This window comes from Apus apus, chromosome 5, assembly GCF_020740795.1.
Source record: "Apus apus isolate bApuApu2 chromosome 5, bApuApu2.pri.cur, whole genome shotgun sequence".
Taxonomy (NCBI): domain Eukaryota; kingdom Metazoa; phylum Chordata; class Aves; order Apodiformes; family Apodidae; genus Apus; species Apus apus.
In genome coordinates, this window is record NC_067286.1 from 65167 (window position 1) to 90771 (window position 25605).

The 25605-nt window shown below is 60.4% G+C and overlaps 2 protein-coding genes across 7 annotated transcripts in view; one reads left to right on the plus strand and one right to left on the minus strand.

Moving 5' to 3' along the window:
- Positions 1-4221: 4221 nt before the first annotated feature.
- On the plus strand, positions 4222-6759 carry LPXN (leupaxin). The gene is made up of 8 exons (XM_051622408.1): positions 4222-4519; positions 4647-4702; positions 5055-5157; positions 5234-5383; positions 5461-5634; positions 5703-5784; positions 5994-6142; positions 6225-6759. The coding sequence occupies exons 1-8, from the start codon at positions 4247-4249 to the stop codon at positions 6489-6491; spliced, it is 1254 nt and encodes a 417-aa protein (XP_051478368.1). The 5' UTR covers positions 4222-4246; the 3' UTR covers positions 6492-6759.
- An 855-nt stretch (positions 6760-7614) lies between these two features.
- CTNND1 (catenin delta 1) overlaps positions 7615-25605 on the minus strand; it is a 30323-nt gene continuing 12332 nt past the window's right edge. Inside the window, exons 2-21 of one of the 6 annotated variants that reach the window (XM_051622399.1) lie at positions 23720-23838; positions 22580-22890; positions 21355-21426; positions 20924-21082; positions 20181-20713; positions 15981-16444; positions 15705-15888; positions 15301-15418; positions 14499-14652; positions 14081-14098; positions 13765-13833; positions 12279-12406; positions 11607-11757; positions 11189-11381; positions 10965-11079; positions 10317-10404; positions 9948-9995; positions 9718-9815; positions 9504-9575; positions 7615-9319 (exon numbers count right to left, since the gene is read on the minus strand). In XM_051622399.1, coding sequence (XP_051478359.1) covers positions 9311-9319; positions 9504-9575; positions 9718-9815; positions 9948-9995; positions 10317-10404; positions 10965-11079; positions 11189-11381; positions 11607-11757; positions 12279-12406; positions 13765-13833; positions 14081-14098; positions 14499-14652; positions 15301-15418; positions 15705-15888; positions 15981-16444; positions 20181-20713; positions 20924-21082; positions 21355-21426; positions 22580-22774 — 2868 coding nt within the window. In that variant the 5' untranslated portion in view covers positions 22775-22890; positions 23720-23838 and the 3' untranslated portion in view covers positions 7615-9310. Of the gene's footprint in view, positions 9323-9503; positions 9576-9717; positions 9816-9947; positions 9996-10316; positions 10405-10964; positions 11080-11188; positions 11382-11606; positions 11758-12278; positions 12407-13764; positions 13834-14080; positions 14099-14498; positions 14653-15300; positions 15419-15704; positions 15889-15980; positions 16445-20180; positions 20714-20923; positions 21083-21354; positions 21427-22579; positions 22891-23719; positions 23839-25605 lie in introns of all 6 variants that reach the window. The other 5 variants (XM_051622398.1, XM_051622401.1, XM_051622403.1 and 2 more) reach the window with 5 other exon arrangements.

Consider the following 25605-nt stretch of genomic DNA (forward strand, 5'->3'; position numbering starts at 1 on the left):
CGACACGGCGCGGCAGGGACACGCAGCCACCTCCCCGCGGGAAACACACCCAGCGCCTCCTTCGCGGAGACTTTTGCCGCACGGAGCCAAAACGAGCCGGGGACCGCGGAGCGCCCAGCAGGGGCTGCCGCGGCGGGCCCGGCCGACACCCGAGGCAGGGCTGCTGCGACCGGCCGGGCGGCGGGGCAGGCAGCGCCCGGGACGCGGCCCCGGCTCGGCCCGGAACAAAGCGGCGGGGGCGGCCCCAGCGCCCCCGGGCGGGATCAGGCCGAGACCGCCCGCACCCCCCCTCCCCGGGCCCCCGAAGCACTCACCCGGCCCGGGGGGCCTTCTTGGCCGCGGGCGGCGTCTCGGCGGCGGGCTGCTCGGCGGCGGGCCGGGCCCCGGGGCTGCTCCGTCGGCGCCGGGGATACTCGGCCTTGCGGCGGCGGGAGGCAGCGGCGGCGGCTCCCCCCGCGGCCGAGGCGGCGGCCACAGCCCGGCCCCGCTCCCGGCCACCCCTCAGCACCCGGCTGCCGCCGGACTCCTCCCCCTGCTCGGCGGCGGGCGGCGGCGCGCGGCGGCGGCCCGAGGAGGGCGTCCTGTCCGCCGCGGGGCCCTGCGCGGGCGGCGGCTGCTCGGTGCCCCCCGGCTGCCCGGCAACTCCTGGCTGCTCGGTGCCCCCCGGCTGCTCGGTGCCCCCCGGCTGCCCGGCAACTCCCGGCTGCCCGGTGTCCCCCCCGCTGCTCGGTGCCCGCCGGCATCGGGGCGAGCGGCGGGGCCGCGGCGGCTGCGCGCGCCCCTCCCGCCAGGCCCCGCCGCCGCCTCAGCCGCGCCCAATCAGCGCCCGCCGCCCAGCTCCGCGCGCCGCCCGCCCCCTCCCGCCGCCCGCCAATCGGCGCCCGGGGAGCGCGGGACGGCCCCGCCCCCGGCCCCGCCCCTCCCTGCCCGCGCACCTCGCGCCTTTCTCCGCCGCTCGCGCGCCGCGCGGCCAATGGGCGGCCCGGCTGAGGCGGGGCCCCGCCCCCCGCTGCCGCGCGGCCAATCGGCGCCCGGCTCCCCTGCGCCCGGGCGTGCGCGCGCCGCGCAGGCGCCGCTGGGGCCGCCGCGCTCGCTCTCCCGCTCCCCCCCCGGCCGGCCCCGCCGCGGCGCCCGGCTCAGCGCGGCCCTGCGCTGCGCCCCGCGGGCCCGCACGGCCCGCACGCCCGCCGCCTTGGCCGCCGCTCGGCCCGCGGCGCCGCCGGGCTCCCTACCGCCGCCGCTGCCTGCGCCCCTCCGACTGCCCCCGGGTCCCCCGGCCCTGCGGCGAGGCCCGGCAGGGTGAGCTGCTCGCCTCCCGCCCCGCGCGGCCGCTCCCTGCCGCGGGGCCGCGGCGCCGCTGGCGGTCCCGGCGCGGCCTGGCGGGAGGGCCCGCCTTTGGCTGCCGCTTCTCCTTTAAGAAAAAAAAAACAACGCCCCGGCGGGCGGCGGGTGAAAGTCGGTGACAAAATGGCGGCCGGCGCAGAGGGGGCGGGGCTTGCCGCGCGGCCCCGCCCGCTTCCGCCCGCGCCGCGCGCATGCGCGCTGCCTGCCGGGAGGCGCGGGGCAGGCCGGGAGCGGCGGCGGCTCCGGGGCCGGGGCTGCTCGTCCCGCTCTGCCGGCAGCGGAAAGAAAAGCGTTCAGAGCCCGAGGCGTTTCGCTGCTCGGCCGTGTGTGGTCAAGCGAGAGGCGCCAGGGAGATGGCTCGGGCCGCCTCCCGTTCGCTGCCTTCACTGCGTGTTAACGGAAAGCTCGGGCGTGTCCCGATCCCGCGTGCTCTGACAAGCCCTGCGGTCCCGCTCACAGCCGTTCCTCTCGGAAAAGGCCGCGGGGAGGAGGGGACATCCCCCCGTGAGCTGCTCTGCGGGTCCCGCGGCAGCTCCAGCCTCCCCCGCGGCCTGAGCCTCCCCTGCAGCACGGGGAGAGCGTGGCTGGCAGCTGCTGCTTGTCAGTCCAGGGGCACCGTTAGTTTTCTTTCAACTGAAATACTTCTCTCCTCTCACGAAGGAAATCTCAGCAGGAATTTAAGCACTGTCTGCTACTGCTGTTTGTGCTGGAAGGGGCTGAAAATACTCTTGTTCTCCCCAAGGACGTGTCTGGCTGGAAAACTGATTGTCATCCCTTTCCAAACTAACTGTTGTGCTGCAGTTAACCTGTTCTCTTTGCTGTGAACTGACTGCACTTATTCTTAAACAAAACAGATTTCATTTCAAACTAGAGTCTCACTTTGGGAAGTTATTCTCAAGTTGCGGTGGTCAGTGATGTCTCCTCTGGAGGCAGGGCCTGGCGTTGCTTAATCCATGCTAAAATATGTTGCTTAAACCATTGCAGGGAAACACAGCTTAGCCATTTGCATCTCTTAGGCTTGTGTTTTATAACGGGGAATTTTAATTTAAGTTACAGCTCCAGATGCTTATTTACACGAGGGCTTGCATTTATCACTGGGGTGGGGGAGAGTAAATCACCGAGAAGCCTAAAAATAACCCCAAACCTTCCGCAGACAGGAAGGTTCTGCTATTTGCAGGAAGGGAAGTGTCTGATGCAATGATCCTGTCTCCAAGTGGCCGTAAGGGGGGGATACAAAAGAGCCTCCTCTTGTCTTTTGGGCAGCTCTCAGCCTTGCTTGTCCTGGAACTCATAATGGGACTCACAGCTTGGCATTCCAGGTGGCTTTTCCTGGGATGTGGCCTTGCCAGACGTCCCAGCGAGGAGCAGGTGACAACAGAGCTGTCACCAACGCAGTGAACCTCAACATTTCAGCCTGGTGCAAGGGGCTGCACTGAGCCCTGTCCCCCCGATGGGGCAGGTGGGCTCAGCAAGGTGTGGGAGCGGGTGGGCAAGGTGCAGAGCTCGGCCCGTGGAGCAGAGTCCCCAGCTGGCAGGACCTGGCACGTCCCACTGCACGGGAACTTGGTGGGCCATGGAGAGGATGGAGGTGGGGCCAGTAGGCCCAGCACAGCCTGCAGAGCCCCCGAGGATGTTTACAGGTCCCGACTGCAGCCCCTGTTCCAAAGGAGCCTCGGCAGTGCCAGGGCCCCCACGCTGCTGCAGCCAGACAAGGCCTTGTCCCCACCCTGGCTGCAGGGGACACCAACGGGATTTGTGTTACCTGGAAAGCCGGGATGAGGCTCCAAAGTGCTCCTCAAAGGGCAAGGCTGTGCTGGCGCAGGCTGGCACCACGGGTCCTGCCTCCATCGCGCCTCTGGACGCGGTTCCACCCAGGGGACGTCATCCCGTGGCTTCGGGAAGGGGCCTGGGTCTGCAGGACGTGCGGACTCTTCCAGCCCAAGGACGTTGGGTGTCTCCATGAGTCAGGAGCTCCTTAGACAACCTGCTGGCCAGTTCTGGCCGGGGCAGCTCCGGGCCCTGCTTGCCCCGCTCCCCCACACGCGCAGCCGCCGCGGAGGAAGAACCTCGCGCCACAAACCCAGCGCGGGGGCGGGCGCTGCAGAGCGGAACCAACGCCTGGGTAGCCCAGCCGGGCTGCTCCCTGCCCTGCAGCTGCTGCCCCGGCTCTGCACGGCAGGATGGAGGATTTAGGTAAGCTGGGCACAGCTGGAGCAGGCCCAGGCCGGGTGCGGGGCCACGCGCGGGCGCCTCAGGGAGCCTTGTCCTTCCTCTCCTCCAGGGCCAGGTAGGGATGCTGCAGAGGGGCAGCAACAATGCGGCCCTGCCTGCCCTGCCTGCCCCCGTCACAGGGGACAAATGGGGCCCTGGCAGCCATGAGAGAGCTTGGCCAAAACTGGAGAGGGCTTGAAGGCAGGAAACGGGCGGCGGTGGCGATGCAATCATGGCTGCTCGTACCGGGGCTGCCGGAGAGCGCAGCACCACGTCCAAGGGCGCTGGGCACCCCTGGCCTGGGGAGGGGAGAGGGGTCAGGGAAGCTGTGGGCCAGGCCCCGTTTCCTGGCATCAGGTCACGGAGGTGCTGAGGGATGGCCGAGGTGGGAGGTACAAGAGGAAAGAGAAAGAGTTTTACCCTCCTGGGGAAAGCACTGCTCTGGATGCACAGAAACCACCAAGATTCAGCTCTCCTCTGCCAGGGCTTGTGCTGGGATGAATTTAAGGGCTGGTGGATGTTTCTTCATAAGCCAGGGATGGGTGTGGGGCAGCAGGACCCCCATTGCCAGAGGTGCCCCACCTCCCAGGAAGACTGCGCAGTGCCGTGGGTGCATCCTACGCTGGGGATCAGGTCCAGGTGAGGGTGCTCAGAGCCACCACAGCCCCTCGGGGCCCTGGCACCTGGCTGGATGAAGCTGCTGTGGCTGTACTTTTGCTCCCAAGATTTCACAAGGGGCACAAGACTGCTTGGGGGTGCACAGGCAGGGAGGGGAGCCAGTGCCTGGCGTGGCCAACTTGTGTCTCTCTGTGCAGATTCTTTGCTGGCAGAACTGGAACAGAGCTCCCGCCCAGCCTCTAAGGAGTGCCTGACACAGGCACCAAGCTCCTGCAAGCAGGATCCAGCCTCAGCCGGGCCCCCAGCCCCCTGTGGCCATGAGCCACCTACCTCAGTGGCCCTGAAGGTAAGACCTCAAGATGGTGGGGCTGAAATTCTGCTCAGTTTGTGCCATGGGTGGTGGTGATGGGCAGGCACTGAAGGGCACCAGGGGAGCATCCTGCAGGGTCAGCCACAAGGGTTTGTCCTTCCAGGTGCAGCTTCCACCTCGGGTTCAGTCTTCAGGACAGGTTTCAAAGACAGTGTACAGGTAAAACGGGGCCATGGGAGAGCAAAGCCACCTAGGGATAACCTTGCTCTTGCTTGGATGTGACCTCCAGGTGTCACCTGGCCTACTGCATCTACCCCCAAAAAACAATTCTTCTGCAAACTGGGGCTGGGGTTGTATCCTGTATCCTACAGCACTACTGGGGGGAGGGCTGGGCTCCCAGCATCCCCCTCCCCACTACATGTGGCCACCCCCTGCCAGCACGTCCTCCTGTCCCCTGCTCTGACCTGTGGTGGGAAAGGGCAGTGTCTCTTGGGAGTAGAGAGGTCTGTCCCAGGCACACCCCCCCCGGGTGGAAGCTGCAGCATCGCTCACTCTCTGCTGTGTCCGACAGCTCCGTGCTGGTCCCACAGCCACTGTTGCCCGCGCCCCCGCCCGCCACAGCTGCCCAGCAGCTGGATGAGCTCCTGGCTGACCTGGGCCACATACAGAACAAGGTGAGCCCTGTCCCCAGGAGAGAGAGGGCTGGGGACCTGACCCACATGCAGCCCTCAGCGACCTCCTTCCTGGCAGCTGGCAGCAGCAGGGCAAGGAGCCGGGCGGCCAGCGGAGCCCTCGCTGGACAAGATGCTGGGCAGCCTCACCCAGGACCTGCAGGAGCTGGGCATCACGGCCGCCCCCGCCGGCACCTGTGCCGCTTGCCACAAGCCCATCGCTGGCAAGGTGAGCCCCTCTGCCCTGCTTCCCGGGGCTCGCGGCGTCCCCTGGAGCTGCTCCCACCACCCTCCCCCTCCCCACAGGCGCTCACGGCCCTGGGAAAAACCTGGCACCCCGAGCACTTCACCTGCAGCCGCTGCGGGCAGGAGCTGGGCGGCCGGCCCTTCTTCGAGCGGCAGGGGCAGGCGTACTGCGAGGAGGATTATCACCAGGACTTCTCCCCCCGCTGCGCCTACTGTGCTGGCCCCATACGTGAGGTGAGAGCCCCCCCAGCCTCCCTCCGTGCCCCATACCACCAGCTGCCTCACCTTGCCTCTTCCAGCAGAAAGTCCTGACGGCTCTGGACCAGAGCTGGCACCCCGAGCATTTCTTCTGTGCCCACTGTGGGAAGGTGTTTGGAGATGAGGGTAAGTCCCAGGGGACAGGTGTGGGGGTGCTGCCCCCATTGCCCCCACTCCGGGTATGCCCCCCATAGCCCAGCTTTTGCCCCTCCTGGCAACAACCCCCCGTGGTCTTTTCCCTACCTCCCGTACTGGGCACCCCCATGGCCATGTCCCACTACCCCCGCTCCCAGTGTCCCCCCAGGCAGGTGCCCACCCTGACACCCTCCTCGCAGGTTTCCACGAGCGGGGCGGGAAGCCATACTGCTTACAGGACTTCCTGGCCATGTTTGCCCCGAAATGCCAGGGCTGTGAGCGCCCCGTGATGAACAATTACCTGTCGGCCCTGCAGGGCGTCTGGCACCCCGAGTGCTTCGTGTGCGCGGTGAGTGGGCGCGGGGCTGAGCGTGTCTGGGGGCTGCGCGTGTCCCGGGGCCGCGCCAGCCTTCCCCATCTCCTTTCCCCAGGAATGCCTGAGCAGCTTCACCAGCGGCTCCTTCTTTGAGCTGGAGGGTCGGCCCTACTGCGAGCTGCACTTCCACCAGCGCCAGGGCAGCATCTGCCACGGCTGCAGCCGCCCGGTCAGCGGGCGCTGTGTCACTGCCGCGGGGCGCAAGTACCACCCCGAGCACTTCACCTGCAGCTTCTGCCTGCGACAGCTGCACAAAGGCACCTTCCGCGAGTGCAGCAACAAGATGTACTGCCAGGCCTGCCACGACAAGCTCTTCCTCTGACTGGTGGCTCTGCAGCTGCCCCCCAGCACAGCCACCCTTCCTTCCTGGCTGGATGGCCCCAGTACCATCCCCATCACCAACATCCCTGCTGAGCCAAACAGCCCTTCTATTGTCCCACTGAGCCAAATGTCCCCAGCACTGTGACTGCCAAGCCAAACACCCCAGGCATCATTCCTTGTCCCCCTCCCCCCAAGACATTCCTGGCACTGTCCCTTCCTCCTGGCCAAGCCACATGCCCGGGGCATTGTCCCCTCCACCTGAAGCAATAAAACACCCAGCCCTACCTTTGATGTGCTAACTGGTGGCTTTGGGGACACAGGGGCAAGGCAGGAGGGCTGGAGCCCCCCTGGCCAGGTGCATCTCCCACAGGGACACTGGGTCCCCATATCTCAGGGTGCTGCCAGCCAGGTGTGACTCTGCCCCAGCTTTTTCCCCTGTGACAGAGGAGAGCAGCCCCAGCAGCTCAAGCCCCAGCTGTGCTGCACAGCCCAGGAAACCAGCCCTGGGGGCCCCCCTCCTGCTACCACAAAAAGAGCTGTTGACCCCCTGGAGAAATCTTTCCAACAGCAACACAGCTTCAGTAAAAAGCTGGTTTGAAGCAGAAGCCAGAAAAGCTGCTTCCAAAAGGCTATTTCCACAGGTTTACAGAATTTGTTTCTGTATGCAGCAATAGATGCTTTCAGACTTTGTTATTCCCCAGGAAGGGATGCGCAGGATCGCAGCCCAGCCACCTTCTGCAGTGACAGCCCTTGCCCCAGAGAGCTCCCCCAGCCAGGTATGGGGATGCAGGCACCAGAGAAGGTGGAAAATTCAGGAAAAGGCTTCCCAGCAAGAAATCTCAGTTCTCCAATGAGAGGAGGGAGAGGAGCCTTGAGCACCCTGCAAAAAACATTAGGAGCTCAGTACAAACCAAAGTTTTGGTGCTTTTTTCCTCCAATCTTTTGCTAGAAAGAGGAGGAAATGCCATTCCAGCCCAGGACCTGGTTTGTCACAAAGTGGAACCTTTCAAAGCCATCCACAGCCAAGCAACAGTCAAGAGCACAACCCTGTCCTGGAGAAGGCACTTGGTCCCAACCACAGAGCCAGAAATGCCAAGGTGGCAGCCTGAAGTGGAAGGCACAGACACACTTTAAAAACTTTATTTATATAAAAAAAATCATTTTGTTTTAAAAGCGTTACAAGAGTGTGCACAGGAATCAGACAAGGAACAGCTTTGTTGCTCCATACTCCCCTCCTCCCTAGCCCCACCAGGGCAGGGGCAGCCCAGGAGAGCCAGGGCAGGGGAGGAGAGAAGGTGGAAGCATTTTTTGGTTCATTTGGAATTATTAAAAAAGGAATTAGTGTTTTACATATTTAAAGGAAAAGAGAAGAATCAGACCCCAGAACAAAACCAAACCGAGCTGAGGTGGGGCTGGAGCCAGGGAGGGCTCCGCCAGAGCTGGGAGGTGCTTTAGGGCAGGAGGGGCAGGAGAAGGCACCAGCTCAGCGCCACCGCCTCCTGCTCCACCCCCGGCCGGGAGGGCTCCTGCTCCAGTTTGCAGCCTCCTACAGAGGCTTCCAGTTGTACAGGGAGCCCAAGGGCTCCTCAAAAGATCACAGCACTTAGAGGTGCCCCTCCCCACTGCAGCAGAGGAGGATGCGTATGTCCTAGCTCCAGTGGAGAGCCCTGCACCCCATCACTGAGGGCAAGGGGGGCTGGGATCCCCCCCCAGAAACAGGCTTCCAGCCCCACTGCAGACAGCTGAGGCTCCCGGCAGGGAAGGAAGTGCTCAGCCCTGCCGGAAGCCCAGGAAACACCCCTTCCCCAGCGAAGAAGCCAGACAGTACAATTCAAAGAGCTATTTCACAGTGGCAAAAGAAAGGCACGTGTCAAGAGAAAGTCAGAGGGCTGCGCTGCAGGCAGCTGGTGCAGGGGAGCAAGGGGGTATCCTGGCTCTGCCAGCACCTGCTCCTCATGCCTGGCACAGCACCGTGGGCAGCTCCCTCTCCCCAAAGGCCCTGCTGCATCTCTTCCTTCCACAGGGACATGCCATCTCCCTCCTGTGTGGGGAGACCCACCCAAGGCCCTGGCACTGATCATTTTCACCACATAAAGATCCCTCCTCCTCACCCTGTGATGGTGAGGGGCCAGCAGCCCCATCCAGACCCCTCCACAGGATCCAAATCCCCTTTCCCATGCCCCCAAAACCTCATCTAGAACAAAGCAAGAAAAGTTATTGCTGTTTTTCCTTCCCCCCTCAGCCCCTATGACTCCAGCCCCCTTCACCCTGGTCCTGCTGCCACCAGGGAGGGATGCTCCCATGGTCCCTGGTTGAAAAGTGATCCCACAGAAAAATATATCCTATAGGCAACAAAACAAACAAAAAACACCAAAAAAAAAAGGGGTGAGTGAGGTCCCAGTTTGTGTCCCTGCAGACATCTCTGAGCAGAGGGAAGGTGCAGGAGAGAAGGCAGTTCCTGGTCAAGGCAGAGATCTGGAGTCCTTTTGCAGCATCCACGCCGGTTGAATCGGCAGAGTCAGGCAGGAGGGTTTTACTCTCTAGAGGAAGGATGTGGTAGAGGACAGGAGGAAGAGTTTCGGGTCGAAGTGTCCCAGAATGGGGAGGTGCAGTGGTCTAGAGGAGGCAGAGTGGCCCAGGCTGCCCCCGGGAGACCAGGCCCAGTCATTTGGCTGGCTAGTTGGCACAAACAGTCCAGCAAAAAGTCCAAAAATAAGACAAGGTAAAAGTCGGTCCATTCCACCACAGAGTTATATATATATATTTTTTTATATATATAATATATTATCAACCCAAGCTGAGTGGAGGCAGGGATGGCAGCTAGATCTTCTGCTGTGGAGAGAGAGGGAGAGATGTTAGCACAGCCAGAGCACGAGCGGGTGGGTGATCACGGCCCCACGAGCAGTGACTGCAGGCAGCAGTGGTGGCAGCAGGATCTGGCTGGCCAAGCACCCTGGCAGCACAGCAGGATCTGTCAGTGCTGCTCGGAGCGGGCAGGACCCGCGGGACATACCGACACGGGGGACAACGCGGCAGCTTCCTCCTCCACCTCCTCTACCTCAGGGTGCAGCTCCTGCCCCTCCTCCTGCCGCAGACACACGGGGGTTAGTAGGGGCGGTGGGGCGGGGGGTGTTAGTTTGGGAGCCCAGTTCTCCCCTCCTCCTGCCAGCCAGGACAGTGACCTGCCACCTCGCACGCACTCCTCCCCGTTAGGGACTGCCACTCACCACCAGCGGTGCTGCCTTCACTGGCTCCATGTCACCGAGGTCACCAGATCGGTCCAGTGTCCTGCTGTGGTCCCTCTCATTGAGCGTGGAATAGTTGTCTGGAGCAGGAGAGGGGACAGCCAGCCACGTTACCTCCAAGGCATGCAGCACCATCCCCACAGAAGCTGCAAGCTTTGTCCTCTCCCAGCATACCTAGAAGGCAAGACGCCCCCTTCCAGTCCCTCTCCTACCTGGTCCCATGTTGCTCATCTGGATCTCCTCCCGGGAGGACTTCTTGTCTACAAGCAAGGGAGAGCAGCAGATCAGACCTAGCCCCTGCAGCCAGAAGCAGCAGAGGAGTTGCTGCCTATGCCAGCTGGAGTGGCCCAGACCCAACTGCAGTCACAGCTCTGCTGACCCAAGGACACCACAGGACTTATGCTAATTGCATGCACCATTTCTAGCCATCTAAAGCCCAAACTGATGGCCTTGTGTGAGCAGCTGTGGCTCCCAAGAAAGCCAGGGCTGAAGAGCAAGGGTGGGAACAAAGGCCTGTTCTTCTGGTACCCACAACGTAGAAGGAGGACACTGGGGGCAGGTGCTGCAGGGAAGGCACATACCTGTTTTTTGGTTCCTGTCGATGAGAGGCAAGGTGCTGTCATCAAACGAGTTACCTCCCTGGGTCCGAGAGGCGTTGTTCAGGTTCACCTGGAGCATCAGACAGTGACCACTCACACCCTGGCCCAGACACTCCTTCCCCATCAGCACACATTCCACCCCTCCATCCCCCAACACCCAAACAGACCCAGGAACCCTCCCACAGCCCCTGGGTGAGGGGCCTGAGGGATCCAGAGGGCACTCTGAAGCCCAGGGCTGCACCCACACAAGAGCAGGGGTGGCCTGCTGTGACCAGGTTGGGCAGCACCTCCAGAAGCAAGGACAGAACCAGCTTTTGGGAAAAACAGCCCTGAGAACCCTGTTCTTCAGCACTGCCACAGTGGCTTTTAGTGCTGCAAACTTTCCTGCCTGCAGATCTGCACACCTATGTAAGGGACACAGGGCTCAAAGCTTCACAGTGTGTTTCTTAGTGGAGACTTCCTGCCAGGTGTCCACTGAGGCACGGCAGAGGAGCCAGCTTTGAGTGTCTCCAATCCCACCAGCAAGGTAAGAGCTGAAATCCAGTACTGCTGAGCTCCAGGAACACCCTTCTCCCTGCTGCAGGGCATACCTACTGCCCCAGTCACAACAGGGCACCCCCATCCCCATACCTGAAAATCTGACTTCTTCCAGCCTTCCTTCTCCAGGGGCTTCCGCAGCTCTTTGTATCCCCAGACTGTCTGCAAGACCAGGGCAGCTGCTCGGACTTCTCTCTCTGAGCGGTTCCTAGAAAGATGTGAAGCAAAAGATGTTCAGAAATACCAGCAGCCTTGAGGAAGCTCCTGGAGAAGCCCCTCTCTGCCCCTTGCCTTATTACCCTTTCAGCAGAGCCTACCCAGATTTGTTGATCAGCACCAACTTCTCAATCCCCTGCGTTTCCCGCAGCTTCTTGGCAGCCTCAAGGTTGTCAACAATTACTTCATTGATGGTGTTGAGGATTGACACTACAGTGTCCTCAGAGAGGTTTTTGGCTGGAGCCTGCTGGCCCCCAGGCAGGTTCTTCACTAGGTTGGGAATGGCATGTTTACCTGGGAAGGAGAAAGGGCTGGGCCTGAGCAAGTGAGGAAAAGACCTACAAGATGAGGGGGGGAAGCATGGGATCCCTGCAGCAGCGTCAGGGACAGGTGCCCAGTTTTGCTGCCCCTCTCAGTGGAGCTTGGCACACGCTGCTCTGGGAGAGCAGCAGTACATGGACACGGGTAACACGATGCCCCCACCCAGCGCGGCGGGACGGGCAGAGCGCGGGGTCTCACCGATCAGCTCCTTGTTGCGCAGATCGACCGCCAGGTTGCGCAGGGCGCCCGACGCCGCCTTCACCACGCGCTCGCTGTCCTGGCTCAGCAGGTCCGCCACGGCCGACAGCCCCTTCTCCTGGCGCAGCGCCCAGCGGATGCACCGCCCGTACTGCGGGGACAGCAGCGTCACCGGGCAGCACCGCCCGGGGGGCAGCACGGGGAGCCCTGCCACCCACCCCCCCGGGAGCGAGGGTCCTGGCTTCACCCACAGCAAGAGGCTGCCAAGGTCCCATTCCCGGCCCAAACCCCCCTCGCTGGCCAGGCAAGACAGACACACCAAGACAGTGTGGGTCAAGTGGCTACAGAGCAGCCACAAACCTTCATCCCTTGCCCCAGACTAAAGAAGGGAAGGGATGGCAGGGACACAGGCAGGGAGCTCTTGGGAAGACACAGCTGGCAGGGAGCACAGAGCAGTTCACAGCACAGGAGGGACCTGGTCCACACCTGAATGTGCTGCCAAGCAGCATCTTTTGGGGCAACAAGCCATGCATGCACAGTGAAGTGAACAGCCTGACACAGCAGAGCCTCAGCCATTCACAGCCCTGCTGGAACCACCAGGGTGATGCTCCCTGCTCCCCAGGGTCCCTTCCCTGCAGCACAGACATGGGCATGGTCAGCCCCAGCACTCACTGTCCAGCTGCCAGCACACAGGTTCTGAATGGCTCCTGCTGAAGCCTCCAGGATGGCTGGAGTTTTGCTTTCCTTCAGAAGGGAGATGTATATCCGGACCACTTCTGGCTGGAAGAGGAGCTCGTAGCCTGGCAGAACACAGGGAGGAAGGACTTAAGGGCTCTGATAGCACCTGGCTCATTTAAAGGAGCACTCCCAGGCAGACAAGGCTTTCACCCAGGTTCACTGCTCCCTGGAGGCTGCATCCTTGGCACCAAGGCGGCCAGGCTGCCCCACAGGACCAGAAGCACCAGTCCTGATGCCACAGCTACTGCCTGGAGTCCCCAGGGCACTGCTGCAGTTCAGGAGAGGCTTGGGCTGAGCCACACCACTGCTGCCATCAGCAAGGATTATCAGTTTCAGTGCAACAACTGGCTGAGAAGGACCCAGCCAGGCAAGGACACGTGGTGGGGCTGCAAACTTGGTGGTTGGGTGCTGTGATAACCAACAGCACAGCCTGCACTCTCAGCAGGGGGAAGAGGAAACACTCAGAGCAAACACCCACCAACACCATGCTGAAGCAGCTCAGATTCAGCTCCACCTCAGAGACCAAAGGCACCAGGTTTCCAGCTCTCCACTACCCTAGCAAGCAGGCACTTCTACAGCAGCAGTGAGGCCGCAGCTCAAATTTTTTCTATCTTGCTCTGTCCTCAGCAGTGGTGAGGGATGTCCCCAGACCCAAAGACAGAGCAGGTGGCTTCTTAGGCTTCCACCAGAGAAGGGTGCTGACTCTTCTCACAGTCCAGCTCAGCCTGAGGAGCCACCACTGCATATTTGAACTGCTCACAAGGTAGGTCTGTCCTAAGTTTCCTTGTGAACCTTCTGGCTTGACTCTTCATATCCTTGGGAGCAACAGGGTCCTCCCAGGAATCTCAGGGTGTTTTCGGGCAGAGGGAGCTGAACTCAAGCCCTGGACTAATGCTCAGTGCTTGGCCAGCCAGAAAGGGGCTGTGATTCACAGCCCTCTAGGCAAGACACTTGATCCCAGAGGCTTCTTGGAATGACCCTTCCTCATGTTGAAAAATACTTCAAGGCAAGGTCTTTTTAGTTTAAATCCCGCCTGTTTCTCATGCCCAGGAGATAAAGGGCAGGCAAGAGGGCAATCGTCCTGAGAAGTCTGAGACCACCACCAAGGGCTACTCTTCCAAGGACTGTGACACCATGATGTCCCTCAGTCCCTAGAGCAGTTGTTGCCTCTGCAGTACCAGGAAGCCTGTATTGAGTCAGTGCTAACCTCCCTGCACAAGCAGCATCCTCATACTGTCTGTGGCAGAGATTATGTTTTAACAGGCACTTGGGCAACCAGAAACACAACTCCTCCAAACCAAACCTCTGCCCACTTGTGAAGCTCACTTCAATGGGGAATCAATGCTGCTCACTCCTGGACTGCTCATGGAGAAGCAGCCCTGCACACCCAAGCCCTCTGAAAACCCATCGAGGAACATACCTTTGGCTGGAGTTGTTCTTTTGGGAAAATCCACTGTATCAGCACCAGGGTCTTCTGGGAGTTTTTTACCTTCAAAGGGGAAGCAGAGAGGCATAAGAAACAACCTCTCATGCCCATGTCAGCCCAACAGCTCTTTGCCACTTGCTACAAAAACAAGCCCAGAGGTGAGCTGAAGCTAAGCTACAGCATGTCCCAGAAGGGGACACTGAGGGCATTAGCCACACTGCAGACAGAATATGCCCAGCTGGGGGGAACAAAGAGCTAGAGAAAGCACCCAATCAAATTGTGGAAAAATTAAAACCAAGAGCACACTCACCTCTGGAGAACCATTCGTCTATTGGCGAAGTGGAGAGAAGGACAGGAGAGAGGGAAGGCAGGAGGAGAGAGGTGCCGACAGCATCGTGGGGCAGATCATTTGGCAAGAAAGCAAAGGGGAGGGGAAGGGGCAACACAGGAGAAAAGGGAAGGTGTGGAGTTAGTGGACATCTATCCATCACCATCCCACCACCATAGAAACCCACCATTAGCTTGTGCCAAATGCTTTGGGTAAGCCAAGCAGTAGCTCCCATAGCCAGGGAGGCACAGACCACTGTGCCTCCAGAGGAAGCTGCAGTTTACCCTTCACAGGACAGATGCCAGTGGGGGCACAGGGACCCCAAACCACCCTCAAGCTCCACTGCAGCAGATCTGTCTCTATCCCAACCCTCCGTCCATGCTGCTGCCACCCAACCAACCTTTGCCCTTCTTGGCACCAAAGCAGCTTGCAGCGTGAGGCCCAGTGTTGTTGGCAGGGGCCAGAGGTGTCTCCTGGTAGCGCTCGGCATGGGGGATCTCACGGTGCACTTGGTAGGACAAGTTTCTCAGCAGGCACACACAGTTCTCCACCAGCTAGAGAGAAAGATACAGTTTGACTTAGAGCAGCTTGTGCACATCCCATGTCTCTGAGCAAGGGCCTCATCACAGCCTGAAACCCAGAGCCAGGGCAGGTGGGTCTGAACTGGGGCCAGGGGAACATGCAGCTCTGACTCAGAGCTGGAGCACACCCCCATCCCAAGGTGTGCATGGCCCATTCTGCAGGCATGAGCTCATACTCTACTGGACCAAAAATATCTGACATAAGCATGAAAGGTCCACGCAAAGGCTCAAGGAAAATTCATGCCTATATCTTGTCACAGCAGATGGGGGAATACCAGCATGGGGATGAGTGACCCCACTGGAACCCCCTGAAGGGCCAGCATTCCTCCTGAAAACTGCAGGTGTATGACAGACAACTCCTGGTCAACAGTGCCCAGGTCACACCCCATGCAGGCTCTCTCCCCAAGTAGAGATTGCGGATTGGCACGAGCCTGGACTGGGTTTTCTCAGTCAAGTCCTGTCAGACCGAATCATCACCATTGCTGAAGATTTCCCCTGTCCACACTTCATCCACCTTGGGATGAACCCAGCTTCAACCCGCATGGGCAGCAGAGCAGCGCTGGAGCTGGGTGACAAGGGCAGAGCCCCATGAGTGCCTGGACAACCCCCCTGCCATGGTACCTTGCTGTCAGAGTCTTTCTGCCCGATTTCAGACTGCACAATGTAGATCAGGGCATCCACCAGCCCGTCACATTCCCGCAGCTTCCGACGGGCCTCGCTCCGCTCTGAGCTCACATTCCTGCCAGCAGGAGAGAACCACCATATGAGACACACCTGAGGGCAGGGGTGGAGCAGCCCACACCCAGCAGAGCTCAAACCAGAGAATAGCTCCTGTAGCTCTCCCTCCACCCAGAGGAACTCCAAAAATCAAGGACCACATCACCAGCATCTGTCCTAGGAGAGCAGCTCCTTCCCAGGCCCCCTTTGGCCACCCCAGGAAGCTACCAGGAACAGCCAGGAAGGAGCAGCGCAGCAGCCCCAACACAGGCAGGCCCCTGCCAGCAGTTGGCAGCCCCCTCCCATACCTGAGGCAGCCAGCAGTGTTGGTGAGCACCGACTCCCACTCGATATGGCGGGGCTTGGAGTCCTCATTGGGCTCCCGCTCCCAGCCCGAGCGGGGAATGATCACCTCATCGGTCAGAGCATGTAGAGCATGATCCACAATGGCCATCTTGATGGAGTCATGTGAGGACAGGTTCCACAGTGTTCCTGCAATGCCACAAGCAGGAGGTGATCAATCAGACCACGTGCACCGTGCATCCCTCACCTGACGGATCAGGCCCTCCTCTCCTCCCTGTTACCTGTGATGACCTCAGTGAGGTCCATGTCATGGGCTTTCCGCAGCAGGCGCACCAGAGCGGGCACCCCGTCGCAGTTCTTGATGGCAATCTTGTTGTCTTGGTCCTTGCCAAAGGAGATGTTCTTGAGGGCTCCACAGGCACCGTAGTGCACCTCTTTCTTGGGGTGGTCGAGCAATCCCACCAGCACGGGAATGCCCTTCAGCTTGCGCACCTCAGTCTTCACCTTGTCGTTGCGGTAGCAGAGGTGCTGCAGGTAGGCGGCTGCGTTGGACTTGACGGCGTCCAGCCGGAAGCTCAGCATGGCTATCACCTCCGGCAGCTCCGGCTGGCGCCAGTTCCCGGGGGCCGGAGCCCCCTTCCGCAGGCTGTCCAGGCTAGCCAAGCTGCCCCGCTCATGCTGAGCCAGGGGTGCCCAGTAGTACCGGTCAGGGGCCACTTCATCCACCAGCATGTCTTCGTAGCTCCTAGGAGAGAAGACAGAAGGCATCAGCACGAGACCTAGACCTGGGGGGATGCCACGTTCTCTCCAACCCACCAGAAGACAGGCTGAAGGGCACCAAGTGTCTGGTCACCACTACCCTGCCGGAGTGCCTCCAGCAGGCCCACAGCAAGGGCTGCTGGCCAGGCAGCAGAGCTGTGCCAGGAGGCCACATCCATGAGTCCCCAGGCCTGCTCAGGAAGCAGGGGGTTGTTCCCCAGGAGAAGGCAGCCTCAGCAGTTACACCAGTCCCTTCCTGCCCACAGAGCTTAGATTTGAGTCTGAGCCTGGGTCCTCCATCCAGGCGGGAGCCAGCCCCAAGGCACCGACAACCACTCGGGCCTGCGGCCACTAGAGGGCAATTTCCCACCGCAGCAATTGCTGGGAGAAGGGGACCCAGGAGCCCCCCAGACCTTCACCCCACACTGCCCGGCCCAGCCAGCAACCACAGCCCCGTTTCAGGCCACCCCACTCTTCACAGCACCATCCGGCTGCATCCAACACCTGCCCAGTACCCCAGGAACACACAAGCTGCTGCCAGACCAAGCCACTCCCACTACTTCAGAGAATTACAGCCAGAGCAAAGGCTGCTTCCTGGGATGGGGCTCACTGCCTCTTGCCTGCAGATGCCCAGACACATGCCAGTGCCCAGGGGACAGACTTAGTGGGGCATCACGAGACAGCTGGGCTGCAGGGATCAGCCAAGCTGCTCCCAGATCAGGCACAAGGATGAGCTGTGGCCCCACAGCGCTGGCCAAGGGCAGGCCACCCCAGGGCCAGCAGTGCTGGGAATGAGCCCCAACAAGCACATGGAAGCTGAAAGGAAGTGTGACCAGTCCCCTATGTGCCAAGGTGACATTTAACTCACCCAGAGCATACCCCACACAAAATCCAGGATTCTCGCCCTGTTTTTGTAGTCAGTGGTAATATAATCCTTCCCCCACCCTGGCAGAGGAATCCAGTGATTTCCAACAGAAGGGGATGGGAGGGGACTTGGCACTTAAACAGAGGGGCCTGACCACTGCTGTCATCCCTGCTGTGCCAGGACACTAGGGACACACAAGCAAAGGCCCAAGATGTGTCAGAAAACGTCGCCTCATCTGCCCCAGGAACTGCTCGGCCACCTTCTGAGGTCCCAGATCAGGAGCAGGCAGGGAAAGATGCAGCAGAGGATGGCAGCAGGTTCTGCTCGCTGCAGCCTCCGGTACGAGGCTCTTGCCAAAACCACTGGCTCCAGCTGGCTGCCCCTTCCACAGCCACATCCCCTCGGGCGCTGCTGCCCAGCTGCCCGCACGGCGCCACGGTGGAGGGTGGCAGTGGGCAGCCAGGGTGGCTTTCAGCACGTCCTGAAGGGGAAAACGTGCTGCTTTGCCACATGACCTGGCTATGAGGAGACACCAAGGAGCCCAGCTGCACCAGGAGTCCCTCGCACCACCATCCCAGCAGGACCAAGCTGGAGCACGGCATGGCTGGGTGCCAGCACTGCAAACAAGCCACCCAGCACTTGTCAACACAGCCAGCAGCAGACCTTGCTCCCATGCCAAGCCCCAAAAAGCTGCCCAGCCCCAGGGTCCCTCCATGCTGGAGACCCCAAACCTCCAAGTGAGACAGGGCTGGCCAGGAGAGCAGCACAGCCACTGAGCTCCCCTTCCCTCTGCCTCTGCAGAGAGGAAGCTCTGAGAAGAGCCATGGGAGAGGGGACCCATGGGGCACATGGCTGATGGCAGCCAGGACAGGCCATGCCTCAGCTCAGGGCCTTCTGTCGCCTCCCGCGGGCCTGGCAAGCAGCCCCCTGAAGGAAGTGATTACCAGCCAGGCCCCTGCTCAAGACAAACATCTGAGGCAGGGGGTGCTGATCTCGCCTCTTCCCATTCCCGCAGGCCGGGCACAAACGGTAACTGAGAAGGCAGGGGACGCGCCAAGCTCAACAGCGCCTGGATTCCACAGATTGCTGTGATCTTTATCGGTCTGCCTGGGGAGGGAGAGCCTGCCGTGGGTCACACCAACCCATCGTCCATGCCCTGCACCATCCCTGCAGGACAAGGTGACATCTTAGTTTATAGTTCTATGATTCTATGATTTTCACCAGGGCTGCTCCCTGGCCTTGCTTGGAAGCAGGACCTTCTCCCTCTGTTATGACCCACATTCCCTGGTCACCTACCAAGCTGCAGCTCCTGTAACCCCTGTCCTCCAGGATCTGGAGGGGTGGAAGAAGCATGGACAGCATCCAGCCCAGCAGAGAGGACTCATGGTCACAAAGGCCTCATGGGTTCAGACCAGACCATCCAGGGAGGGCTCTGTGTGCTGGGCAGGACACAAACCCAGGGAGGTTTGGCAAGCCAGAGCCTTCTGACTTGGCTGGCATTCGCTCCCTCTGGAGCAAAGCAGCCTGGGGTCAGACATGCCTGCCTAACCCCTTCTGCCCAAGCTGCTCCCGAGGGGCCACAGCAGGCATGTGCTCAAAACTGCTAATGCTGCTTGAGTGGGTACAGGCAGGGGGCAGCCTGCCTGCCCTCCTCTAGCAAGCACAAGCTTCACAAGGTGAGGCAGGACAGGGAAATCAATCTGGGTGAACAACTGCCCCAACTGGTTCAGCACAGCAACAGAAACGCTTGTGCTGGCACAAGCCAAAAGGACAAAGCTCCTCCTTTAGTCTCTTCAGCAGCCAGGAGCTGCCATGGATTTACAGTGAGCACCTGGAGATGAGCAGATCTCTGGCAGGGGCTGGCAAGAGCCTCCTTGCCCTTCAGGCCTCTCCCTCCTCTGTTTTATGCCCCAGGAGCTCAAGCAGCCTGTGCTCAGCCCTACCTGTCTCACTTAGCCTGGGGCACTCAGCAGATATACATCCATCCTAGTCTGCTGACACAGCCCCACAGCCCCCTCCTCATCTCTGGGAGCCAGGTGCAGTGCCTCACTCTATTCCCACCTCCCCACCCTACAAACCATGTTCCAGCACCTCCCTGAACCCCATGTGACAGCCCAGGCACAGTAGTGTTTGTGCAAGGGACACACACAGCTGGCACAAGACCCCAGCCCACTGGAGTCACAGCCTCAGGCACTAACACCCAGAACCCCCAATGGGAAGCTGAAGGAACCCCAAGCCCCTTGGAGGCAGCTGCTCAGCAGTCTGGCTGGAGGAGCCCCCACCACTCACAGACAAATGAGGGGGAGAAGCTGCTTCTGCCAAACAGGTTGAACAGCTTCTCCTGCCTTGCCCTGCCCTGTGCTGCCTGAAGGCTTCAGGGTTCCAGGGGGCTGAGCCTTGCTCACCCCAGCCCTGGGCTCAGCCCCACTCCATGGCTGCGCCCGGCTTGCCCAGAGCGAGATCACGAGGCTGCAGCGGTGTCTGAGGGGGCCGCGCCCCTCGCCCCGCACTGGGGGACACAGCCCCCCTGGCAGGACACAGCCCCCCTGGCAGGACATGGCAGGCTGGGGTGTGGGGAGCCTGCTGTCTCCATAGGAGGACAAGTGGTGGAGAGAGGGAAGGGCCCAGAGCTACACCCAACCACCCAGCGGAACTCCTCAGTGCAGGACGACTGGCTCAATTAGCACTGAGTTTTAACCACCAATTAAGCAGATAATTAGAAGCGGATGCAAGTTTTCTCCTGCATGAGCCGCATGTGAATCAGTTCATAGTACTGCCTGTGATCCTCCTTCCCCAGCAGAGGATGAGGTTAGAGGGACCCACAGCACCCCCTGTCCCAGTGCCTCCCGCCGCCTACCTGAGTCGGCGCCGAGGGTCGGAGGGGGTCCCTGCCCGCCGGGCTGTGCCGTAGTCAGACATAAGCCCATAGTCCACATCCTCAAAGCCCACGCTGCGCTGGTCATCCTCCAGGCCGTACTGCTCAGGGTGGAAGTGGTTGAGGTCCATGTTGCTGCCCCCGACGCGCACCTGAGGCTGGGGGCCATAGATGTCCTGGCGGCTGGGGGCCCGGTAGGTGTCCATGGAGGGCCGGTAGCGCTCATCGATGCGGGTGACGCGGGACAAGCTGCCGTAGCTGTGGTCGCTGCCTGGGTAGCCGTCCTCGTAGGGGCGGCCGTAGCCGTCGGGGTAGTGGTAGTTACGGGGGAGGGTGGCCGTGCCCGGCTGGCTCAGGTAGCCACCAGGGCCCCCGTTGCCGTTCTTGCGGAAGTTCCTGTCCATGGTCTGGACGTAGCTGCTGGTGACAGGGGAGGTTTCCAAAGGTAACCCATCCGGCCCCACCGGCACCTGCTGCACTGTCCGGGTGGTCACAGTCTTCACCACTTTCTTCACCTAGAGGGATTGACGCAGGACACACTACCATCAGGAAAGCCACCACATCCCTGCATCCCCAGATTTCCCTTCCAGCCCAGCACCTGACTCCTGGCAGATTTCACGCTCCATTTCAGCTCGCAGCATGGCAAGCCTGGGGGGCTGTAGCACCCCAGCCACCAAGGTCCCTGGCCAGAACCCTGTCCCTTCATGTTCTCCCCAGGCCTATACCGTGGTCTCTGTACGCCGAGTTGTTCCATCGTCTGATGTCTCCACAGACACAACTGACATTGCCCCTTCTGGGTCCTCCTCCATGGTGTATGTCTCCTCAACAATCTGGCCTGGGTCCTGCATCCTGGGAATTGTGCTGTACAAGAGGTGGCTGTGGTCCTGAGGGGAGCAAGGGACATGCAGTCAGAGCCCCATCACCACCATGGGCTTCCCCGAAGCCAGCCAGCCAGACAAGAGATCTCCTGCCTCAGAGCCCCAGTATCCTCTTGCATGCCAGTGGGTACCAACAACCCACATCCAAAGCCCCTTTAAGCCAAGGCAGCCACATTAGAATCCCAAGTCCCCCCTGCCCAGCTAGGATGGGGATGCTGAAGCCCTGCCCCTGTACCCCCAAGCAGGCTGCACAAAGCAGACAGCTCAGCTCCCCTTACCTGCGGCCCGTTGAGCTTCAGATCCGAGTATTTCTGCCTTTCCAGGTCAGCATCGCCCAGAAACCGGCCGTTCTGAAACACACAGCACCACAGCAGGCCTGTTACCAGCTGATCTCCCACTGCTGGGATCCCACTTATCCATTTCTCATTTCCTGCCAGGTCCCAAGCAGGCCATCTCCCGCCTCTGACAGGCGCCCAATGCACACTCATGTGTTAGTCCCAGGAGAGGAACACACTCTTGAGGGTCTGTGGGATGTGTAGCAAAACACCCTCTGTTCCAGCCTGGAGTAGAGCTGGAGGACACCACTCAGCCCTCTCAAGACATCCCAGCTCTCCCATGGTGTCCACACACTCTCAGTGGAATGATCAAGACCCTTCCCTGCTACCCAGCAGAGCCCTGGGGCCTTCCACATCTTCTGACACAGGAGCCACAAGTGACACTTGAGAGGCCCTGTGGACCTCTCAAGGACCCGAGGGAACAGCAGGGATGCTCAGCAGACAATGGCAGAGTGCTACCCCTTGACTCCTGCACCCCTTCCTTCCCCCTGCCCCACACGTCTCTCCTGGCACCACCACCTTCCATAGCCAGAGAGGCACCTGCCCTTCCACCCACTGGAAAGGCACACCACCACGCACCAGCCCTCAGAGCATCCTCCCCAAAAGAAAGCCCAGGAAAGGGAAAACAGGAGAGAGACCTCAAGCCAAGGCAGATGAAACCACATGTCCATCCCTGCAGAGAAGAGAGATCTCTTCCAGCCCTGGTTTGTCTGTTTGGGGGACAGACCAAGACTCCAAGGACTCGTCCATCATCACACGAGTGGGAGACACACTCACTCCCCCCAGCTATACACCAGCCCTTGCCTTTCAGCAACCTTCCAAGAAGTTGAGCGGGATGGGGAGCCCAGATGGCCAGGCACTGAACACAGACAGCTCCAGCCTTCACAAAACCAAACCAGAGCCAACCTGGTAGCAAGACCCTCCAGGCTGGCTGCTTCTCTCCAGAGGACTCTGGCTACTGAGGTGGGTTTGTGCATCCCCAGGTCACATCCAGCCCCTCGCATATGCAGCACTGCCAGCGCGGCACCTCCAGCCTCACCTTCCTCCACCTCAGGTATCCAAGGAAGGCCGAAGGCAGCCAGGCTCGGGGCTGCCCCAGTGAGGCAAGACTGACACGGACGGGGGCTCCGGGAGCCTCCACACCCACCTCTGCTGAGGGGGTTTTTACCTGGTGCCGCCGGGTGAGCGTGCCGTTGGCCAAGCCCGGGCCGGCGTCCTGTGGGGAGACCCGGACTCGTTCCAGCTGGGCCGAGACATGGCGCCGCTCCTCCTCGAGCGCCCGGGTCAGCTTCTCGAACTGTGCCTCCTGCTCCTTGACAGAAGCAAGGATGCTGGCGGTCGACTCCACTTCCGAGTCGTCCATGGGTGGTGGGCACCCAGGACGGGCAGGGCAGGGGGCACAGGGAGGCACAAGCAGAGGAGGCTTGGTGTCAAGGCGAGGGGAAAAGTGACCCAGAAGGGCAGGAGCCCCTCTCTTCACTGTGCATGAATTGGGGGAGGAAAGGAGGAGAGAAGAGCAGTCAGAAGAGACTGATTTGGTTCAGACAGATTATCAGAACAAGAAAAAAAAATAATCTTGTGGCATTAATACCCATTCCCACCCACCACCAGAGAGCTGGCAGAGGGTCCCAGAGCAGCACAGCCCCAGGCATGACTCAGATGCTCCTTGTCCCAGCACTTAAGCTTGGAAAACTGATATCTGGGGGCAAAAGGATCTCCCCCACCAGACCCAACAGCTGGGGTTGAGCTGGGTTCAGAAGAGCTGCTATGTGCTGAGGAGGCTCCCTCTTCCCACAATGGCCCTCCTCAGGCTGGAGGAAAATTTCCCCTACAAGGAAGAGCTGCCTGCAGGCAGCAGCAGGAGGGAAGGGCATGTCCCTGGGGCAGTGGGGCAGCGCACAGGACACCACCCTGCAGGACGAGAAGTGACCCAATCCCGTTATTTCCTCCAGGGAAGGGCTGAGGGAGAGGGCTGTGTCACTTATCTGCTCCCTCCACCCCAGTGCAGTAAGAGACAGGAGACAGCCCCAGCTCCACAGCTCCTTCCTACCCAGGAAAGAGGGAGAAGTGGGATGGGGCCCCTTAAAGGGGACCTTGCGAGTCCCTCTGCTGCCAAAAGTCACCTCCCTCTAGGCTCTCACCAGGGCTCTCAGGGCTGCAACCACCCCAGGAGGTCTTCAGCCCACAGATCTAGGGATAGACACTGGCTGGGACCCCCCCCAACATCCCCTCCCAAAGGAGAACAGTGGACAAGCACACCACAATCAACATATTTTGACAGAGAAAGACAATATTCTTCCATACAGACCTGTTAGAGGAGGAAGTTCGGGTTTGATTGGCAAAGGCACGGGAGAGCCAGGTCTAGACGCAGAGAGTCATGGGAGAAATAGCCCAGCCACCACAGTGAGGAAGCAGGAGGGAAGGGAGCTGCAGGGACAGCAGGAGAGGAGGACAAAAAAAATCACATGGGTGATCTCAAAACAGAAGGCAGGGCAGGCAGCAGACCAGGAACACGGGCTTTTCTCTCCCACCCCCTCTTCTCCAGGGATGGGGCAGTGTTTGGAGAGGGCTGGGGGGTGGCAAATAGAGCGCTGCCGCCATAGCAGCCCCCCAGCTCCCTGGGCTCTCCAATGGCTCCCCACCAAGAAGGGGGGAGGAGTGGCAAGGGCTGGGCCCCCCGTGCAGCCCCGAGTACCGGCAAGCCCGGTGGAGGTTTTCCCAACCCGTGCAGCCGTGGCAGGCATGTGAGGACTCGCTCGAGCCGGCACAGAGGCCGCTTTCCCACGGTCTCTAGCACCAGCTCTGCCCACTCCCCTGGAGCCACCGCCCCAGTGTGGCTGTACCAGTGACAGGGGCTGAAGGCAGGGGCAGCCCCACAAAGCCCTATCCCATGTCTCGCCCAGCCTCACACGCCCTGGCAGCCCTGTCCCATCAGCCTGCAGCAGATGCCGATTTGGTGGAGCTCAGAGCAGGGCTTCTTGGGTTTTTTATTAATTTCCCACACTATCTCTATGTATGCAGATGAAACCCTGCCTCAAGTGCCTCACAACAAGTCCACTCCTCCCTGTGGGTCTGCCCCCACAGCTCCCCTCAGACACAGGCAGCCCTGGTGTTTATCTGGCACCCCCATGATGGAGCCCAGAGGAGGAGGCCGGATTTTTTCCAAAGGGCTTTGCGAGCCGCCTGCAGCGCACTTGAATATCTGACCCTTGCCACCCTCTAATCTACCTTAATTAATAAAAAAACCCTAGTTGTTCTACTCGTGCCCATCTAGAGATGAAGCCATGGCACACAAACCTGCTCCAGACTGCTCCAGCTCCCAGAGCCCTGCCCCAGCCCACGCAGGGCTGGGATGCTCGCTGGCCAGTCCCATCCCAGCAGGAACACAGCCCACCACTCTGGGCTCAGGAGCCCACGCAGGTTCTCAGAAGCTCCCAGACATGACTCCTGGCTTATGCATGCAGCTTTCCACACCTTCCACCTTGCAACAGGTATGCCCTGAGGCTTCTTTCAACAGATTGACTCTCCAAGCCTTGTATGGAAATGCAGAGATGGCTCTGATCCTTGCTGCTTCAAGGACTCACCTACCCCCCAGAGATGCTCTGAAGGAGAGGCTTGGTGCTTCCCAGAACAGTGCTGATACATCCCAGCTCTCACCATTGAGTCAAACACTCCCTACGCTTAGTGAGCATTAACCCACTTAGTGCAAGGACACACACACATCCTACACCTTCTGGGACCCACTAAAGGTCACCATCAGTCCACAGGGACAGGGAGCAGGTCTGCAGGGCCCAGCCATGCCAAGTCCCTCCACAGGGAGGCTGCTGCAGCCAGCCAGGTGCCCAGACCATTGACCCATCCCTCTCCCCCAGGAGAGGGGGAGAATCTCCTTACCACATCCCACTTCTCCAGCTGGTCAGGTGTGGTCCTACCATCCGGACACTGGCTCATTGTAATTCCTGTCCAGAGCAATATTTCACCAAGCCCTTTTAAATAGAGAAACACCTCCCCTAGAGAGAAGGGATCCACCACAAGATGACCTTGCCTGAGAAGCTACATAATGGCTCTCCAGCCCACCCTCAACAATCTCTGTGCAGAAGAGGCAGATTTTTGGGGTGTGTGAGGACAAAGCCAGCATGCTGGCTTCAAGAAGGGATTTAGCTGAGTCCCTGCTCTTGTGAGCAGGCTCACCTG

Coding starts and splice junctions, on each gene's coding strand:
- LPXN (XM_051622408.1), top strand. CDS start 4,247: ATGAAGCTGCTGTGGCTGTACTTTTGCTCCCAAGATTTCACAAGGGGC. Junction 4,520..4,646: donor CTACCTCAGTGGCCCTGAAG/GTAAGACCTCAA, acceptor TTGTCCTTCCAG/GTGCAGCTTCCACCTCGGGT. Junction 5,384..5,460: donor ACAAGCCCATCGCTGGCAAG/GTGAGCCCCTCT, acceptor CCCTCCCCACAG/GCGCTCACGGCCCTGGGAAA.